At 47.8% G+C, this 18617-nt stretch overlaps 1 protein-coding gene across 4 annotated transcripts in view; it reads left to right on the plus strand.

The window, feature by feature from the left end:
* CASKIN2 (CASK interacting protein 2) overlaps positions 1–18617 on the plus strand; it is a 312904-nt gene that overhangs the window by 169504 nt on the left and 124783 nt on the right. For all 4 annotated transcript variants that reach the window (XM_085617001.1, XM_085617003.1, XM_085617004.1 and 1 more), the window contains 4 exons: positions 391–536; positions 1383–1478; positions 3057–3187; positions 3273–3381. In XM_085617001.1, coding sequence (XP_085473127.1) covers positions 391–536; positions 1383–1478; positions 3057–3187; positions 3273–3381 — 482 coding nt within the window. The remainder of the gene's footprint in view (positions 1–390; positions 537–1382; positions 1479–3056; positions 3188–3272; positions 3382–18617) is intronic.

An 18617-nucleotide genomic window follows, 5' to 3' on the forward strand; every position in this document is an offset into this window, starting at 1 on the left:
GAACAGTAATCCCCACTCTCTCCAGAAACTAACATTCCTAATCTCCCCTCTAGCGCCTAGCATTCCCCGCTCCACCTCCCCTTAGACCAGCATTCGCAATGTCACCTCTCTCCAGTGGTCAGCATTCCAGATCCTACCTCTTTCCAGAGACCAGTATTCCCAATCCCACCTCTCTTAAGGGACCAGGATTCCCATTCTAGATCCTCTTCAGAGTCCACTATTCCAGATCTCCTCTGTAAAGTGCAGAGAATTCCGAGTCCTGCCTCTCTCCGCGTATGCCCCCTTGCCAGTCCTCTGCTCCGCCTCCTCACCATAACCTGGAAACAATGAGACGGTGCTGGTGGGAGCACTGGTTGTATAGTATAAATACGGTGTATTTACCCCCCACAGGTATGCGCCCTCTGCACTATGCCGCATGGCAGGGCAAACCAGAGCCTGTGCGCCTTCTGCTTCGCGCCTCGGCTAACGTCAACATGGCCTCCCAGGATGGTCAGATCCCCCTGCACCTGGCCGCGCAGTACGGGCACTACGAAGTGGTGAGTAGTGGGTTGCGTGGGAAAAGAAGGAATGGGGAAAAGAGGGAAAGATGGGAAAAGGTATGGTTAGCCAGCTGGCCATGATGGCATCTACTTCGGTGTCTCATCTGTAAAGCTTACTTGGAAAGTACAGCCCAGTAGGGAGTGCAGGAAAGGAAGGCAATTTTACACCCAAGTGAAATTCACAATACAGAGTGCTCCAAAGATTCTCTTCATTATTAGGACAGTAAGTTGTGCTGAAAATCCCAGGCCTTCCATTTCCTTTGGGCTGAGCATCTTCTCAACACCTTATAAGGACAATATACCCAGTCTGCCCTATTCCTCATTTTAGGTGTGTAGATAATGGCCAATCAAAGGGGGCCCTTGAAATGCACACACAAAAAATACGTTACAGCAGGGACAGCAAGCAGTGCTAACCTAATAGGTTTTTGATTCTTTCAACCATTTCACACTTTACAACAGTCCATATAAGATTGACTCTTAGGGAGACAGTCGCTTTCGCTCTCCCCCTCTCTTGTGCAATCTCCGTCTCTGTATTTATCTTGCGGTCGCTCTTAGGATCTCTAGTACTAATAACGGACTGACAGTGACTGGGTCTGGGGTGCAGAATTGGGATGAGAATATCTTTCTAGTGCTCTGCCTTCCTCCACTACTGCCCCATTGGATTTTGAATGGGTTCTGGAGGTAGCGGGTGCAATGCGAGTGGCTTTCAAATGGACTTGGGGTGCAAATGGCTGAGCCTGGCCAGTGCTTCGTGCTCATACTCTGCTCTGTGTCCAGGCCTGTGGTGGGGTGGAGGTGATCCTCCATGCCAACACACTATTCTGATGCTTTTTTTTTCTACAGTCGGAGACATTGCTGCAGCACCAGTCGAATCCCTGCCATGTCAACAAGGCCAAGAAAACCCCCTTGGATCTGGCCTGCGAGTTTGGCCGCCTCAAGGTGAGAGGTTGAGTCACAACAGTCTCTATAACCCTTCCATCCTGCTTTTGGACCCGCTGTATCTCCTGTTGCTGTGTCCTTTGTTCCCCATGGGTCGATATCCCTCACTGCTTCTAGCTCTGTATAGCTCGCTTCTTCCAGCTCTTATCAATTGCTCCTCATACCTCTGTGCCGCGCTTCTCAACTCTGGCTTCTGCTCTTCCTAGCTCTGTATAACGTGTTCCTCGCAGATCTGTATCCATTGTTCCTCATATCTCTGTGTACTTTGTTACCCCTAGCTCTGTATCCCATGTTCCCCGTAGCTCTGTATCCCATGCTCGTTCTAGAGGTAGGAGGAGCAAGGGATACAGAACTACGAGGACCTCTTGCTCCTGTCTGTGGCGCACCTCTTGCTCCTGTCTGTGGCGCACCTCTTGCTCCTGTCTGTGGCGCACCTCTTGCTCCTGTCTGTGGCGCACCTCTTGCTCCTGTCTGTGGCGCACCTCTTGCTCCTCTGTGTGGCGCACCTCTTGCTCCTCTGTGTGGCGCACCTCTTGCTCCTCTGTGTGGCGCACCTCTTGCTCCTCTCTGCATGCGCCTCTTGCTCCTCTCTGCAGGCGCCTCTTGCTCCTCTCTGCAGGCGCCTCTTGCTCCTCTCTGCAGGCGCCTCTTGCTCCTCTCTGCAGGCGCCTCTTGCTCCTCTCTGCGGCGCCTCTTGCTCCTCTCTGCGGCGCCTCTTGCTCCTCTCTGCGGCGCCTCTTGCTCCTCTCTGCGGCGCCTCTTGCTCCTCTCTGCGGCGCCTCTTGCTCCTCTCTGCGGCGCCTCTTGCTCCTCTCTGCGGCGCCACTTGCTCCTCTCTGCGGCGCCTCTTGCCCCTCTCTGCGGCGCCTCTTGCCCCTCTCTGCGGCGCCTCTTGCCCCTCTCTGCGGCGCCTCTTGCCCCTCTCTGCGGCGCCTCTTGCCCCTCTCTGCGGCGCCTCTTGCCCCTCTCTGCGGCGCCTCTTGCCCCTCTCTGCGGCGCCTCTTGCTCCTCTCTGCGGCGCCTCTTGCTCCTCTCTGCGGCGCCTCTTGCTCCTCTCTGCGGCACCTCTTGCTCCTCTCTGCAGGCGCCTCTTGCTCCTCTCTGCAGGCGCCTCTTGCTCCTCTCTGCGGCGCCTCTTGCTCCTCTCTGCGGCGCCTCTTGCTCCTCTCTGCGGCGCCTCTTGCTCCTCTCTGCGGCGCCACTTGCTCCTCTCTGCGGCGCCTCTTGCTCCTCTCTGCGGCGCCTCTTGCCCCTCTCTGCGGCGCCTCTTGCCCCTCTCTGCGGCGCCTCTTGCCCCTCTCTGCGGCGCCTCTTGCCCCTCTCTGCGGCGCCTCTTGCCCCTCTCTGCGGCGCCTCTTGCCCCTCTCTGCGGCGCCTCTTGCTCCTCTCTGCGGCACCTCTTGCTCCTCTCTGCAGGCGCCTCTTGCTCCTCTCTGCGGCACCTCATGCTCCTTTGTGCAACAGACTTCACTCCTTGGTGTGGTGCCCCTCCCTATTTTGTGCAGCACTCCAGAATCCTCTGTGCATTGTCTCTGCCTCCTGATTGCTGTCTCTGCTGCTTCTTCCCCCTTACACTAGGTTGTGCAGTTGCTCTTAAACAGCCATCTTTGCGTCTCGCTGCTGGAGGGGCAGGCGAAGGACCCTCGGGACCCCAACTACACCACCCCGCTGCACCTGGCAGCCAAAAATGGACACAAAGAGATAATAAGGTAAGATCACCTCCCTGGGGCACATACAGAGCCTTCCCAAACTGCACCCGGATACCAGTGCTCACTGCATCTTCCTCTCCAACAGGCAACTACTGAAGGCTGGCATCGAGATCAACAGGCAGACCAAGATGGGCACCGCCCTGCACGAGGCCGCCCTCTATGGGAAAACTGAGGTGGTGCGCCTGCTGCTGGAAGTGAGTATGAGCCCCATCCACCCATTTATCTTAAAATGTACTACTTCCATGAGAAAATTCCCTCTTAAGAGCGCCATTTTTGCCAGAACAACCACAAATGATGGGTGACTTCCATATCTCCTTAACCGAAATATAGATCATTCACTCTTGTTGCTCAGTCCTTGTGCCTGCACTTGTCCTGGTGTATGTGGGGCAGCTTGTGTGAATGGGGGCAGGTGGTGAGAACTGCTGTATGTGGGTTGGGGACCAGCAGCAGGTTGGCTAACTTTGCTTGTCTCATACACAAAAGGGTGTTCTTGTTAAAGTGTGACAGCCGTGCTGAGAAGTGATGAGATTGTCCCATGAAAGTACAGGAGCAATTCTCATAAGGAAAGGACACTTTACTGTAAAATAGTCCTTCTGCGAGGACATCCTGTTCAAATTCATAAGCCTAGAATAATTACCCATGGCGAGACTGGAAGCCACGTGGCTTTCTAAAATCAAACTAGGGACAAAATCCGCTTCTTTAACTTTCAAAGAGAATTGGATCTAAAGACTCCCACAACTCCTGGCAGAATGGGGGACCATTCCAATGTATTTTTGGGCTGATATGTGCATCTCCTGCCTCCGAATATAGGGAAGTGCTGTATAGAGTCTAGTCTGTGAATCCGGAGCGGACGCCCTTCCTGCGCCGCTGCGGTTATGGGACAGTAGCTGCTGGCAGTCCAGCAATGCACCCTCCTTAGTCATGCGCTTACAATACTCTGAATATCAGTGATCGCTTCAAGGGAAGCAGTTGTTGAATTTAGCAACATTTTCCTATTTTCCAGAGATTTCATTCCTTCCAGAGAATGAGACAAAATGTCTCATTTTAAGTCCTGTTTGGAAAACATATGGATAAACCTATGTGCTGCTGCTCGGCCAAATAGTTGTTCTCAAGAGTTGCATCGATTTGTTTACCTGTAGGGGGATACGGTGTACTTAGATTTATGCATGGAACAGTTTGGCAGGAAATGCATACAGTGCCTGCCCTCTGTTCTCAAGACTGTAGCTTCCAGACGCTGTCTTTTCTAGCTGAAAACCCTGGTATTATCCAGAAGAAACCTTTTAATAACCAGTTTATGCAAAGATTGTTTAGGCGGCAGGGGCAGAAGAGGTAAACACTTGTTCTATGGCTCCTTGGGGCAAACGCGTTTCAGTATGTCCTTCTGAAATCGGTGTGAAAGACACTGCAGTGTTACATAATACAAAACAACGCACAGACCATATCATGTTTAGCCAACGGGTTCTTGTGATCCAGGAAAAATCAGGACTTTTGGCTACTCTAGTCCACAACTCTCCACACTGCAATGAACAGGTAAATAGACAGCGTTGCCTCAGACCCCCCCATCGACCAGTGCCACTCATAATTGTGGCAGACTACAAAATTATGACACCGCTATGCGTGATTAAAAAAAATAGTTATTTTTGTTCGTAGTGGGGAAGTTTGTCCAAGAAGGTGAACAAACACCTTTATACCAGTAGCGCCAAACTTCTTTTGTTCCTACTTCCCCTGTACCTCAGCTGTGAGGTAGGCATGTTCGTGCGCAGACTGAGAGAATGGAGAGCTATCGGCGAGAATTCACCACAGCCTGTTGTAGAAAGAGCAGCCAACGGAGACGAGGTGTCCTCTAACACCAAGGATGCTTCCACCTCCTCTCCGAGATACCACAGGGGAGGGGGTCCATCATTCACCTTTCATCTGCTCTGCTCAAATGAGGTGCACGTCTGTCTCCAGGCGCGCGCATGTTGTATTGTGACGGCTGGCTCCGTGGTTGATAGTAACGTACGATGAATGCATGGTCCTAGCCGTATCTCAGGATTTCTGCTCATATGTGCATTGCATGTTATCCCCATAGTAGGGTCTACCTAAGACTCAACAGAGGAGACAACTGGGCACATGCGCACAAGACCCGTTTAATGTGGATTTGACCCCTTGTGTTTTGGGCCTGGTTAATACCCTTGTGTATACATACTATACATGAAAAAAAACAGCATGGCATAAACCATATATATCCATATCCGCAGGGTGTAGTATGATGTTTGCCATTGGGGTGTGGGGTGGGACCATGACCCACTCTAGACTTTACCTTGTGAATCCAGCTCCTTCTTACATTCAGTTGCATATTACATGCAGTAAAGATGCATTTATGCTACATAAATATATTTTCCCCTCAGATCAATACACATATATATGCACATTCTCAATGACCAAATAGTTGCACCTGTGGCTTATTTTCAGCTCCCCAAAAGTCCTTATTTAAGCTGCTTTTTCTGGTGATGTCAGACAGTCCCTCGCAGACACCATAATCACACCCTGTGTAGAGGAGAGCAGAACTCGCAGCCCCAGGAAGAGTGCTGGAATCAAGACGCAGGAGAACCCGGGCCTACTTACCATGCACAGCCAGGGAGACTCCTGGCAAAACATGACTTCGTTCTAATGACACTTGTCGAAAGCATAACAACTGCAGAAGCAACTCTGCATATAAAACCAGCATTGTATTAAGCTGAAGCATGTATGTGACTGGTCATACCGCTGTGTGGTGAGCCAAAGTGTAACACATAATGGCAGCTACAGCGGGCGCGGTGTGCTTGTATACCAAAAGGGGGTAATCAGAGACGCCCTGCATGATGACGCTTGAGCGAGAGCCTGACCTCACTTAAGGTCTGCATGTTTTAATGAAAGAAAAGCGGTCAACTTCTGAAAGATGGTTCTCGCTACATTACTGTTTTCCATGCAGTTTTATCTAACTTTTGGTTTACAAATGTTTTAATCGAATCAGCATGGAAGTAGTAGATATATATTTATGTGACAAATGCAGGGTGTGCTGGGCCTGTAGAGGTACGAGTTCCCAAGGCACCTCCTATTATTTATATATTTTTTAAAGCACAAGTAATGACTATTTTATTTTTAAATAAATGATTTGCATCCGGTGGATGGAATAGTGTGTGATTCTCATTAGAAGTCTGTGTGCAGCAGGAACGGAATGCAGTGGAAAGTGGTGGGCAGAGGGTTGTGACTGTTGATGAGTCATGCCCAGTGACCACGACTATAGAAACAAGCTGTACCAGGCCTCTCCTTTGGGGCCTATTGACTTTGCCTTTGCTTTTAGCCACGCTGCACATCCTTGATGCTGTGCAGCATGGTTAATAAACAGAAAAAAGCTTGTGCGGCTGCTTTGTCATTTTGTAAGTGTGCGCACCAAGCATGCGGCACATACAAAAATGACACGCGTGTTTTTTTTTCTTTCCTGATCCGACGTGGTTAGGTGGAGGAAACAAAGCAGTTGTGGAAAGCAAAAGAGGGGGTGGAATCGGAGAGGGCGGGTAAGCAACACAAAGGGCAGGCAGAAAGCAGCACCGCTGGGGTGTGCAGGGGGAAGCAGCCTGGAAGGCGCGGGGGGCGGACGCAAACTGACAGAGCAACATGGGGAGCTGGAAGTGAACGAACAAGAGTGCAACGTGGACATTAAGGGCACATTATAGAGGCTTAAAGTGCAAAGCGCCATCAAAGTGACCGCCGAAGACAAAGTGGTGGAAAATATTTTGTTTATAATTTTAGGGAGCGAAATGTGCTGTAAGAAGTGAGCGAGGGGAGGCAATGAGTCTGATGGTGCAAGCCACCTTTCGTGACGTCACTTCCTGTCGTGACGTCAGCGTCCCCCCACTTCTTTTTTTAGGACTTGTGCCCTGTGTGTTGTGATCAAGAAAATGTGCCAACAAGGGATTTGTTTGTATGATAAATTTAAACCAACTCTTTACTTTTTACTTAGCGCAAGATTGTATATATTACTTGCAAGATAATTTCTTTGTCCTCCTGTAAAAAAAGAGGTCTAGATGTGGTACTTTCTAATAATGGATGAAATGGATGTCGACTTTGATCTCCCAGAACAGCTATGGAGTTCCTTGATACCTGACTCCAACGTTGCTGATCTCTGGTTGATGTCCTGTAAACTGTTGTGGGAATTAGTGAAACCAGCTTGGCTACACAGGAACCATTTGTTTACACTACATAGGGCTTACTATTCCCCACAAAGGCTTTCGAAATTTGCTGCAGGAGGTCCGGTGGCTTGCCCGAGATGTGGACTTATGGAGGCTGCTGACTCACACATGTTTTTTGAGTGTCCTCACTTAACTCCATTTTGGGACGAAATTAGTAGTAAACTCTCGGCCTTGCTGGGACGCCTGATAGTAATAGACCTGAAACTAGTAATCTTCGGAACGGTAGACTCTACACGGTCTATGGCTGGTAACCTATTATTTTATGCAATGCTGGTGGCTCGTAGAGAAATCTGTAAACGCTGGAAAGAACCCACCGCACCATCGCTGTATGAGTGGCACAGATCCCTACTTCAGATTTCTAAACTAGACATAGCTAGGACCGGCAATTGTGACAGGAGAAACTTTTGGAAGTTGTTGGAGGGGTCTCCCTGATCTCGCGGGGTTTTTTTTTTTTTTTTCTTTCCCCAGCTCCGATGATTACTCTGCCATTGTACTATCTTGCTGCTTTTTTGTTGGTCACCCTTCCTTTCGCCAAGGTCGCACACATCATCGGCAGCGGCATGTATAACCACAAAATTGGCTCACTTCTGTCAGATGGCTAACATGGGTTGAACTGTTAGGGTGGCTGTGGCAGCTGTAGAGATTTTGTATTTGATCTTTCATCTACTTCCCTTCCAGTACTGACTGTGCCAGCGCAATGGTGCACCCGCAGTTCTGTTACCCATGTGGTAGGCTCTCAGTAGTCTGGAACCATGGCAGTAAATGAGGAATAAAAAAAAAAATAATAATAATAATTTCTTTGTTGATAGTTTATATACAGTAGTTTTCGTTTTCTAATAAAATTTGAAAACATTAGATTTTATCATAATTTCTCAAAAAATATCCAACAACACGGGTGAATATTAAAAGAAGAATTTTATTTTAATAGAAAACAATAAGATAAGGGTACTAGATCATTAAACACACAATGAAACAGGAAGATGTATGTTAATACAGTTGTTTTGTACTTCAGTTACAATTGTGTACACGTGTTTATAATTTTAGGGAGCGAAATGTGCTGTAAGAAGTGGGAAAACACAAAGCATGGGGGAAACGCATGCACTCTCACGGAGGGCTTTTAGAAAAAGAAGAAAGTTCCAGGAAATCCGACACTTGCAGAAGATTTAAATGAGTCAGAGAGATGATAAACGGGCTAGGAGCGAGGACAGGCTAAAAAAAAATAAAAACCATCCAAGATAGGGCAAAAACTAAGAGTGTCAAACAAAAGGCTAGTGGAAAGCAATGTGTAGAGGTGCTTTTCTTGGTCAGCGATCGGCAAGTCCCCGCACCCAGATAGCTGCACTGTCTGGCAAGTTTTGACGTAATCATGATGCCTCAGCTTCGTCTCTCGTCATGCATGTATCACACCACATTACCTTACCTTACAAGCCTCTATGAAGCAAAACATATACGGATGGGCCCTACCCAACGAGAGGAGGCCAGCAAAGTGTGATGCAAAACAATGATCCTTAATTCAGCCAAGAGTCCCTAGAAAAATTCTGAGACTCTGTATAACATCACGAAACCAGCCACCAAACCAAGAAACCCTTCATAAAAACCAGGGGTTGATAAAATCACGATCCTCCGTCATTAAACTGGACACCATAATTAAAACCGAGATTTTAGTGCGTGGAGAGTCTTGAAACTGTAGATAAAATCGGAACTGACTAATGATGAAACCAAACAAAGTTCTGAGCTGTTCTTACAGAATCCTGAATTGCAGAGCTCAAGAGGTTGCCTTGGTGTCGGTCTGGCCTCGACTGCATAGAACCTCCCTGGTGGGATATTAATTGTTTATTCGAAGATCATTCACGCTGTAAGAAATCCCTGAATGTGGCCTTTATTACGCACACCGTCGTGTATAGGAAGCATATGCAACAACCAAAAAAGGAAAACATGCTTCGGTAACTCGTGTTAGTAGGATGCTGTTTGCAGTTTATATTACAATATCATGGAGGTCAAAAGTATCCCCATTCACCCATCTCCTATTAAATGAAAGAAGTGCCCAGACATTATGCACCATCGGGCTGCCTACAGTGTTTGCCAGGCAAAAGTTAAGTCTGTTAAAAGCATACTGTAGTTACAAATAAACAAAATGGCCGAAAGCACAGAGAAGGGTAAACATTACACTTCTCGTAAGTGCACACTTTCGCCCTTCAATATATTTGGTTGTGCAAGGGAGGTCCTGCACGCAGGTACACGGGACAGCTGCCTGAATCAGTGGCGTGCACCTCATCTTCCTTTACAACTCTGCAACAATAAAGGATGAAAAAAAATAAAAAAAAGTCCCCTAGAGCGGAGGCATTCACACATTCTTGCTGCCCAGTGAAACCTTAGATTTCAGTGCACAGGCTAAATGCCGCCACTCAACATAATTGACAGTGTAATTGCCAGACGTCTGTCCTGTGGGCTGATCGACGATATGTCTGACACTCCAACCAAGCCAGTTCCTAAAGAAGACTGACCAGCCCACACCGTACGTATGGTTTCTTTTGGGATGAGACAACATTTCAGTGACACTTCAACAACCCATTAACCAAATAAGGCTGATCCAAAGCCTCTTTATGTGTCTAATATTACTGCTAATGCGTCGTATTGTGCTTTATGCCAGACCGAAAAGGGGATATATGTAGTGTAAGTTTTGCAACCTAGCATATTATGAGTCTGTATGCTTTGCATTGCCCCGCCATCTAGTGGCTGACTGCCGAAATGTCCTATAGTTTTTGAAGGAAAAAAGGGTTACTCTCTATTGGTCTATATAAGGCCATATTCAAACTCTTTCATGACGTTGACCGCGACTCAAGCATGCCCTTCGAACCAGGGTCCTTTTCTCAATATTTTGGAACCTGGAAGCCCGTAGGAGCAAATGCCACACCGCTCGAGAGCATGCCTCCGGCCACCGTAGAGTGAACCTCCACGAAGAGCATGAGAGGAAGTGATCCGTCGGCTGCGCTGCCGACTTTGGTGCTGGAAACCAGGGTTCGAGCTTCGGGGTCGCGTCCACATCCTGTGATTCTGGGCAAATCACTTAATCTCCCCGTGCCTGAATGTGTAACGTAACCGGTGCTCATGTAAAGCGCTCTAATACCTTCGGGTCGAGTTCGCGCTATATAAAATCTGCACACCAAAAAAAAAGTTAGAGGCTTGCCTCATTGAGACCCTTCTGAAAGGGTAGCAGTCTGTCCAGTTCCCTTCCATGCTTAAAAGCGTGTTTAAGTGTTCAGCTCAAAAACACAAAGACCCAGACAAAACACAAGTGGTCACACCCTGGGTGGAAAAGCAGTACAGGTGCCACGTGATCAGTCTACATTGGCAGGCATGTCTTGCCTGACTCCCTTCTCATGCACACCGCACAGAAGAGGGTCTTCACTCAAGCCACTGGGAATGCACCTCTACTCATTAAGGAGAGCAAGATGATTGATGCTGCGGGCAAGCGAGTGGCAGGGGGAGCTGCCACCAAGGGTGTACCGCCAACTCTCTAAATACGATAGACATCAAAGGGAGGAAATGGATGAACTTGTCAAGCGCCTTCCAAAGGTGTACAGAAAAAGAGGCAGGGAAAGTGTTCCAGAAAGAAATAGAATTTCAAAGGCAAACATCAGGTGCTGCTGATGTGATGTCAGGGCTCGAGTCGGGGTACCACGCGGGTGGACGGCGTCCCCCCACATATTTTACCGGGAGCTCGATAACTGGAGCAAATGGAGCCACACATTCACTCTTTGGCCTCTCTGGGGCGAGATCGGAGCTCATTCAGAACGCTGCTCACGCACTGGCTTCTCTGATGCAATCGCATCTCAGGGGTGAGCGAGGGGAGGCAATGAGTCTGATGGTGCAAGCCACCTTTCGTGACGTCACTTCCTGTCGTGACGTTAGCGTTCCCCCACTTCTTTTTTTAGGACTTGTGCCCTGTGTGATGTGATCAGGTAAATGTGCCAACAAGGGATTTGTTTGTATGATAAATTTAAACCAACTCTACTTTTTACTTAGCGCAAGATTGTATATATTACTTGCAAGGTAATTTCTTTGTTGATTGTTCATATACAGATAGTTTATATACAGTTTTCGTTTTTCTAATAAAATTTGAAAACATGAGATTTTATCATAATTTCTCAAAAATATCCAAAACAACACGGGTGAATATAAAAAGAAGAATTTTATCTTAATAGAAAACAATAAGATAAGAGTACTAGATCATTAAACACACAATGAAACAGGAAGATGTACATTAATACAGTTGTTTGTACTTCAGTTACAATTGTGTACACTTTTTTCTGGAAAAAATAAGGCAAATCAATGTGTTAATCAAAGATGAATATTGCCTAAGATAGCATTATACAGAAAATTAAGTGCAATTGTCAAACTGTATATAAACTATCTGTATATGAACAATCAACAAAGAAATTACCTTGCAAGTAATGTATACTATCTTGCGCTAAGTAAAAAGTAAAGAGTTAGTTTAAATTTATCATACAAACAAATCCCTTGTTGGCACCTTTACCTGATCATATTGCATTGCCCAAGCCGTCATGGGTTTATTGGGTTCCCCATTGTACTGAATATGCTTGCTGATGTGATGTGGCCGCACAGAAAGCAAATACCGGTGTCTTTCTTCACAGACATGCATGGCTGAGGCTGTCTGGCTTTCTTCTGTAAGTCTAGCTGCAGCCTCTCGCTATATCCTTTGACGCGGAACATCTCTTTGGCCCATAGGTGGACTCCACACTGGAGAAGATCAGTGGACTTTAATGTCTTCTTTCCAGAACATCACCCCCCCCCCCCCCCCCCCCAATTCTATATTGGAGACTACATGGTGACTTTCAATCAGTACAAACACAATAAGACGTTGGACAGAGCGCTGAAACTTTTCAGACACTCACTCACAGTCACTATTAGATCTGGGTTGAATCCATCATCGTTTTTGAGCTCACTTCGCCACCCCAGTCCAGACCCAGCCATATACAAATCGTTCTTGACCCTGTGCCTCATGGGAACAGTCCAGCCTGAACTGCCTAGCCAGGTCTTCCCTGGACCGGTCAAGCATCCTGGGACCGGTTTCGGGGGAACACCCCTCCTCAGCCAGGATAGCTTGAATCCAGTGGCAAAGTGAGCAAGTAACCCACGTCTGGGCATACCCTGCCAAGTTAGGGCAAACAAAGCAAACACAATAAGACGAACGGAGCGCTGAAACTTTTCAGGCACTCACCTCCTTGTATTTGCTTCGACCATCAATCAGTACTTAGGGTTTGTGGTAAGTGGAGTTCATTACCAGTTCAAACTCCTACTATTGGGGTCACAACAGCCCAGCAAGGGGTAACCAAATGTCTGCTAGTGCCAGCAGCATATTTTAGATGCAGCAGAATTATGTATTGTATTTGGACAACTGCATGGTAAGTATAGCAGCAGAACACAGAGCTTGCACTCAACAAGCCATTTCACTCCTCTACAAAGCAGAGGTTCACTGTCAGTGCAAAAAAATTACACCTCTGCCCCCAACGTGCAACTGTTTTTGTTACGCATCAATAAAACGATTGACTTGACAATGTTTGTCTCTTAATCTGTTGGTTGCAGAAAGAGTTTACATACTGTAGAGACACCACATGTGTAACGTGCTACACTGAAATCTCTAAATTGTTACAAAAGACAAAGCAACTCTATGTAGCTCTTGGCAAGCCCCACATAGGAAAGCCCATTTCCAAGGCAGCCCTATTGAGATGGCTAATTAAGTATATTTAAGGCTGATACTCAAAAGCCATACCCCCACTACATACTGTGCCTATAGCAAATTTCACTGGCAAAAGGTAACCACGGAGGTCTTCCACAGCAATAGTCCACTGGTAGACATTTGTAAAGCCGCTACATGGTCTTCTATCCACGTGTTTACCACACACTGTGTGGAATTAATTACTCTGCAACAGGCAAACGTAGGACAAACTGTCCTTAAAGCATTGTTCCACGAGTCTTACGTTAACAGCTTGTAAGCCACTGCTTTATGGACAAGGGCACTTCTTTTCAGTCTTTGCAAATCATTTCATCTTTAGTAGCACTCACTGCATACAGAAAACATTACTTTTTACAATTGGTTTGCAGCTTGTAGTGCTCTAAATGCACATGCCCCCTTCCCCCTCTCCTAAAGCAAGCTTGTGGTTTTGGAACACTGACTTTCAAATAAATTTTCACAGTACATATAGGCTGGCCTGTTTCACATCAGTCAGGGGCGTGCCTATTCACCCGTGAGGGTCTCAAGGTGCAGGGGGCTGGTCCCTCTTGGTGTGGGATCATTCGAAGAGACAGGTCTTGAGGTCCCGCTTGAATTGGGTCAGCGACGCAGATTGCCTGACGTGGAAGGGCAGGGCGTTCTAGGCAGGGTTGGATTGGGAAAAAAAATCGGCCCGGGCACGCTAACAAAAGTGGCCAGACATTTGCATATTGCCTTTCTGCAAAACACTGCTTTGGCGAAATTTTATTTAAAAAAAAAAGGGGGTTAAGAAAAAATGCACAGATAAGTTGACACTGGCGAAACACGCCTGAAAACAATTGAGGCCACTTTTGCTCAGGCCCCTGCTCCCGCTCAATCGGCATATATTAATCGGCTGGCCCAGCTAGAGAAAGGCCATTGATAAAAGAAAGGTAATGGACGCCCATAAGCCTCCAAAAATGCCACTCTGGCACCCTCTGGGCCGCTGGCGGCATCCGAGCAACTCAGAAACCGCGCAAATCGGCCCCCCAGAAAAGCAGCCCGCAACTGGATCTCGGATACCAGCCCCTCGGGCATTGCTCAAATGCCCACGTTACCAGTCCCATCCTGGTTCCAGGACTTGTCGGCGAGGTAGGAGAAAACTATGCCCGGTTCGGGTCTTGTAGATCCTGGGAACAGAGGTTAGGGCAAGTAGGGCAGAACGGAGTTGTGTGGCGGATACGTGGAATGCGAGGCGGTGGGTTAGGTATGCTGGCCCTACGCCTACTTTCTTACCCTTATGGGGGAAATACAATCTGATTTGGAGTCTATGCCCATTGTAGATATCTGGGGAGTATCACGAGTCACCTAGAAACCACAAACCCTTTTCAAACAAAAACAGCATGCATTGTCTGCGATCTGCACTAGATGGCAGGAGTGGGTAAAGTTTGGAATCTGGAGCACCACAAAATGCCAGTTTCTTCTTAGCAGGTAGGATGCCTCCTGGCTGTTTTATTACAGGCATGACCAGTATTTTAATGTCCCAGTCGGTAAAAAATTATTGAAATAACTTAGTTATGTTATAAAAGGTTTTATAGCGCGCTCAATTACTCGAGAGTATTCTGTCGCGATATGTTTACCCCTTATCCGTACATGCTTTAAATAGTAAATATAAGAAAGCACTTTATATGTGTTAACGGCTGTCTTAATGATTCCCGACTGGTAATTAAGGATAGAAAGGTCGTGTTAAATATGGATACAGACGATTTTATATAAAGTTGTACTTAAGTACCATGTCTTGGCCCTTGCAGAATCTTAAACGAGAACAAATGGCCTGTATTGTTCTCTGAGAAAAGTGTCAACCCTATCAACAGTTGAATGGCATTTAACTTTCTTTTGAATGGCCTTGGTTTTCTGTTGCGTTTAGGTGTGTGGGTCAGGTGTGTGTTTGGGCATGTGTGTGCCTGCGTGTCTTTTAACGGAGTGTTGTCCTCCTGCTGGGTTTATTCCACAGGTGTTTCCGTGATCTGGGTGTAACTGTGAAGACCCGCCACAAACCAATCCAAGCAGTATTATGTCGCCGGCAGGACATGTAAAGCATGGGTTTCATGCCGAGAAGCAGGTGTGACATTAGAACCTGAAAAGGGCAACGGGCAGGTAGAGAGAACAGCAGAAGAGGGAGCTTCCTTGGAACACCAGGGGTACAGGAGACCCGGGCCTATACCGCCTCAGCAGTGATGAGAGAGGGCAGCTCTTGGGTGACGTCCCGGGGGTGAGATGCACCGCTGCTCAATGCAGGGCTTCCAGCAGGCGCGGCTTTGCAACCTGAGTGGATGGTGACGAAGTGTGACGCAGGAGGAAGTTCTTTGCAAAGAGAGGAAGCTGGCAGCGCGTGGAAAGGCCTCAGGAAGAGACTTGCACAAAAGGCGGACATGCTGATGAAAGCCACTACACTGGGCGCACCCGGTGCACACCCACAGAGCTCAACTGCTTGGTTCCTCCTTGTGAGTCTCAAGGCAGAAGGCGGAAGGAAGGAGTTAAAGCGGGAATACCGGTGGGAACCGTAAATATCCATTCTTACAATGACCTGTATAAGGCAGCCCAGAGTGAACTCCCTTCAGCTAGAACACCTTTGAATACAAAGGCTGTGTTCTGTTGTACGAAAGTCTGTTTTTTTAGGTCTCGCCTAGCGACGCAGCGCATGCGCTTCACGCCTTGGCGAGATCTATTGTTGTCGGTTTCTTGGCCGAAGGGGGACAGGAGATGTGCACGTGTACGGACAGGAGATGTGAACGCATGCTCATCGCCAGTCCCTCCCTGTCTCCTGCTCGCTGTGCCAGGGCGGACAGGAGATGTGCACGCGCACGGCTGTCAATTTTGCTCTCGGCGTTTCCGGCATTCTGTGAGGCACAACTCGCGCAGTCTCGCTTCTCTTTGTCAATGACGGAAATAAGTGCTTTATTTACATTTATGAGCATTTGTTGTAACAATGGTGCTTTACCCCATGTTCCCATCCGTCCCCTCCCACTATGCCCCTCCCTGCTCCTTCTCCCTATCATGGTCCACCATCGCAGCAGCTTCAGCAGGGATCGTCCCCGACCCTCTCCCAGCTCGAAGACCGGGTTAAGTTGCAAAATGGTCCTACAAACCGTGGGGAAGGTCTTGAGGTAAGCCGCTTCATCTGCGTGAAGGTTTTTCTTCTGTCCGACTGAACTAGCGATCTGATCTGCAATATTGTGAAGCACCACAGAAAGAGCGTCAGGGCGCTAAGGGATGGTGTATGTTGGCCGGGGCAGCTGCAGTGGGATGGGACAGGGAAGGTAAACAACTTTTTCAAGGTTTGCTGGGGGGACATCATTAATGACTGCGGCATTCAGACTAGTGGTCGCCCATTCGTGCACTTTGAAAGTATGCAGGGTGCCATGGTGGACTGTGTTTTTTGGGAGGGGTAGTGGTTCATGCCCATATAACGCTGAAGAGGGGCGTGCCTGTGCAAGATAATAGCGGGAGCGTACTTCGATGTATCCTAGCTTTTTTAGAACATCCTTGAACAATTTGGGACTCTAATGGTCGAAAAGGTAGTGGATGAACAATCCTCCACGCTGTTAAAGTAATGACCTATTAGAACAGTCACCACCTTTTTTCCTCCTACCCATAACAAATAGAATTCCTGTCTGGAAGCGCCATGCTTGGGTCTTAAAAGTGGACTTTTGAGTGGTTAATGCAGGTATACATCCGCATGTGTGCCCAAAACATTACTTCTGTTCCAGCAAAGCACTCCATGGGAGGCCGGGGAACCACCCCTCTCGATATAATTATGTTACGTGAATCAGGCATAATGTGTGCATTAGCGTTAAGGGAGAATTGCTGCAGCCGTGAGCAAGTGCTGCTGAGTGGTTAATGCAGGTATACATCTGCATCTTGCCCAAAATATTATGGTGACATTTTCTTTTCTACACTTCATCTTAGTTGCAGCTTTCTATACATATATTGGTCTGTGGTTTAGGAAAATAAATGAGCACGAGTTACACTGGTGTGAGTGAATGTATGACACAGTAATTCATGAAACTGAGCTCATTTTACCTTTTGGCGCACAGACTATTTATTAATGGTCCAGAGTAAACTGGGTTTTTGTTTTTCCGTAACGCACAATATATCGCTGCACTTTGGAAAAAATAAATTTTGCTGCCGATAAGGGCAACAAGCTAAATGGGTCAGATTTGTAGAACGAAAATGTTCTACTTGGGACATCAAACATCTGTATTGGGGTGCTGGGTGGTTACCATTGCAAGCACGAATCCGTCTGTCCTGCTCTTTTCTTGAGACCATGAATGAACTGGGATGATAAATTTGTTTTATTTGTCTAATTTGGCTCTATTCCTGCTGATAAGGAAGACACTTGCTCAGAAATAATACACCCAAAATACAGACTTTAGTGATAGCAAGCTATGCTGCTGTATGAAGAAGCAGTTAACGTAGTAATCAATCATAACGTTTGTAAAGCGCACTACTCATCCGTGAGGGTATCAAGGTGCTGGGGGTTGGGGGGTGCTGCTACTGCTCGAATAGCCAGGTTTTGAGTAGCCTCCTGAAGGTGAGTAGGTCCTGGGTCTGCCGTAGGAGGGTGGGGAGGGTGTTCCAGGTTTTGGCGGCGATGAACCTTCATCACCTGCAGGATGCCAGGGGTCGTTTGCATTTGCTGTTCACAATAGGAATGATTTTTTTTTTTTTTTTTACATTGTGGGGCCATGTTTTGGGATTTTGTGTATATTTGAAAGTCGCCACAAGGACCTTGGAGCATTTGCAATGCAATAGGTCGCGAAAGAACCCGACCACAGACAACTTGACCGCCCTCAAGCACGCCACCCGCAAACACCACCAGCTGATCCACGCCACCAATAAGTCAGCATTCAAGGAGCGACTAGACAACAACGCACACAACAGCAAGGAGCTCTTCAGCATCGTCAAAGAACTCTCCAACCCCAGCGCCGGAAACGACATCACTCCCTCACCAGACCTCTGCGACTCACTCGCCGCGTTCTTCCACAACAAGATCGCAGACATACACAACAGCTTCGGCGAACAGTCCACGCACCCAACCACAGAACCAACGCCCACCACCACCACCACCACCACCACCCTCCGCGCTTGGACCCCAGTCAACACCGAAGACACCACCCACACGATGAACACCATCCACTCCAGATCGCCAACCGACCCATGCCCCCACCACGTCTTCAACAAGGCCGACTACGTCATCGCACCCCAACTCCGGGACATCATCAACTGCTCCTTCAACACAGCCACCTTCCCGGAGAGCTGGAAGCATGCCGAACTCGGCGCCCTCCTGAAGAAACCATCAGCAGACCCCACCGACCTCAAGAACTACCGCCCCATCTCGCTCCTCCCGTTTCCTGCCAAAGTCATCGAGAAGACCGTCAACAGATGCTTGCTGCCTTCCTCGAGACGAACGGATCCCTCGACCACTCGCAGTCCGGCTTCC

The sequence above is a fragment of the Triturus cristatus genome, chromosome 7 (assembly GCF_964204655.1).
Source record: "Triturus cristatus chromosome 7, aTriCri1.1, whole genome shotgun sequence".
In the NCBI taxonomy this organism is placed as follows: domain Eukaryota; kingdom Metazoa; phylum Chordata; class Amphibia; order Caudata; family Salamandridae; genus Triturus; species Triturus cristatus.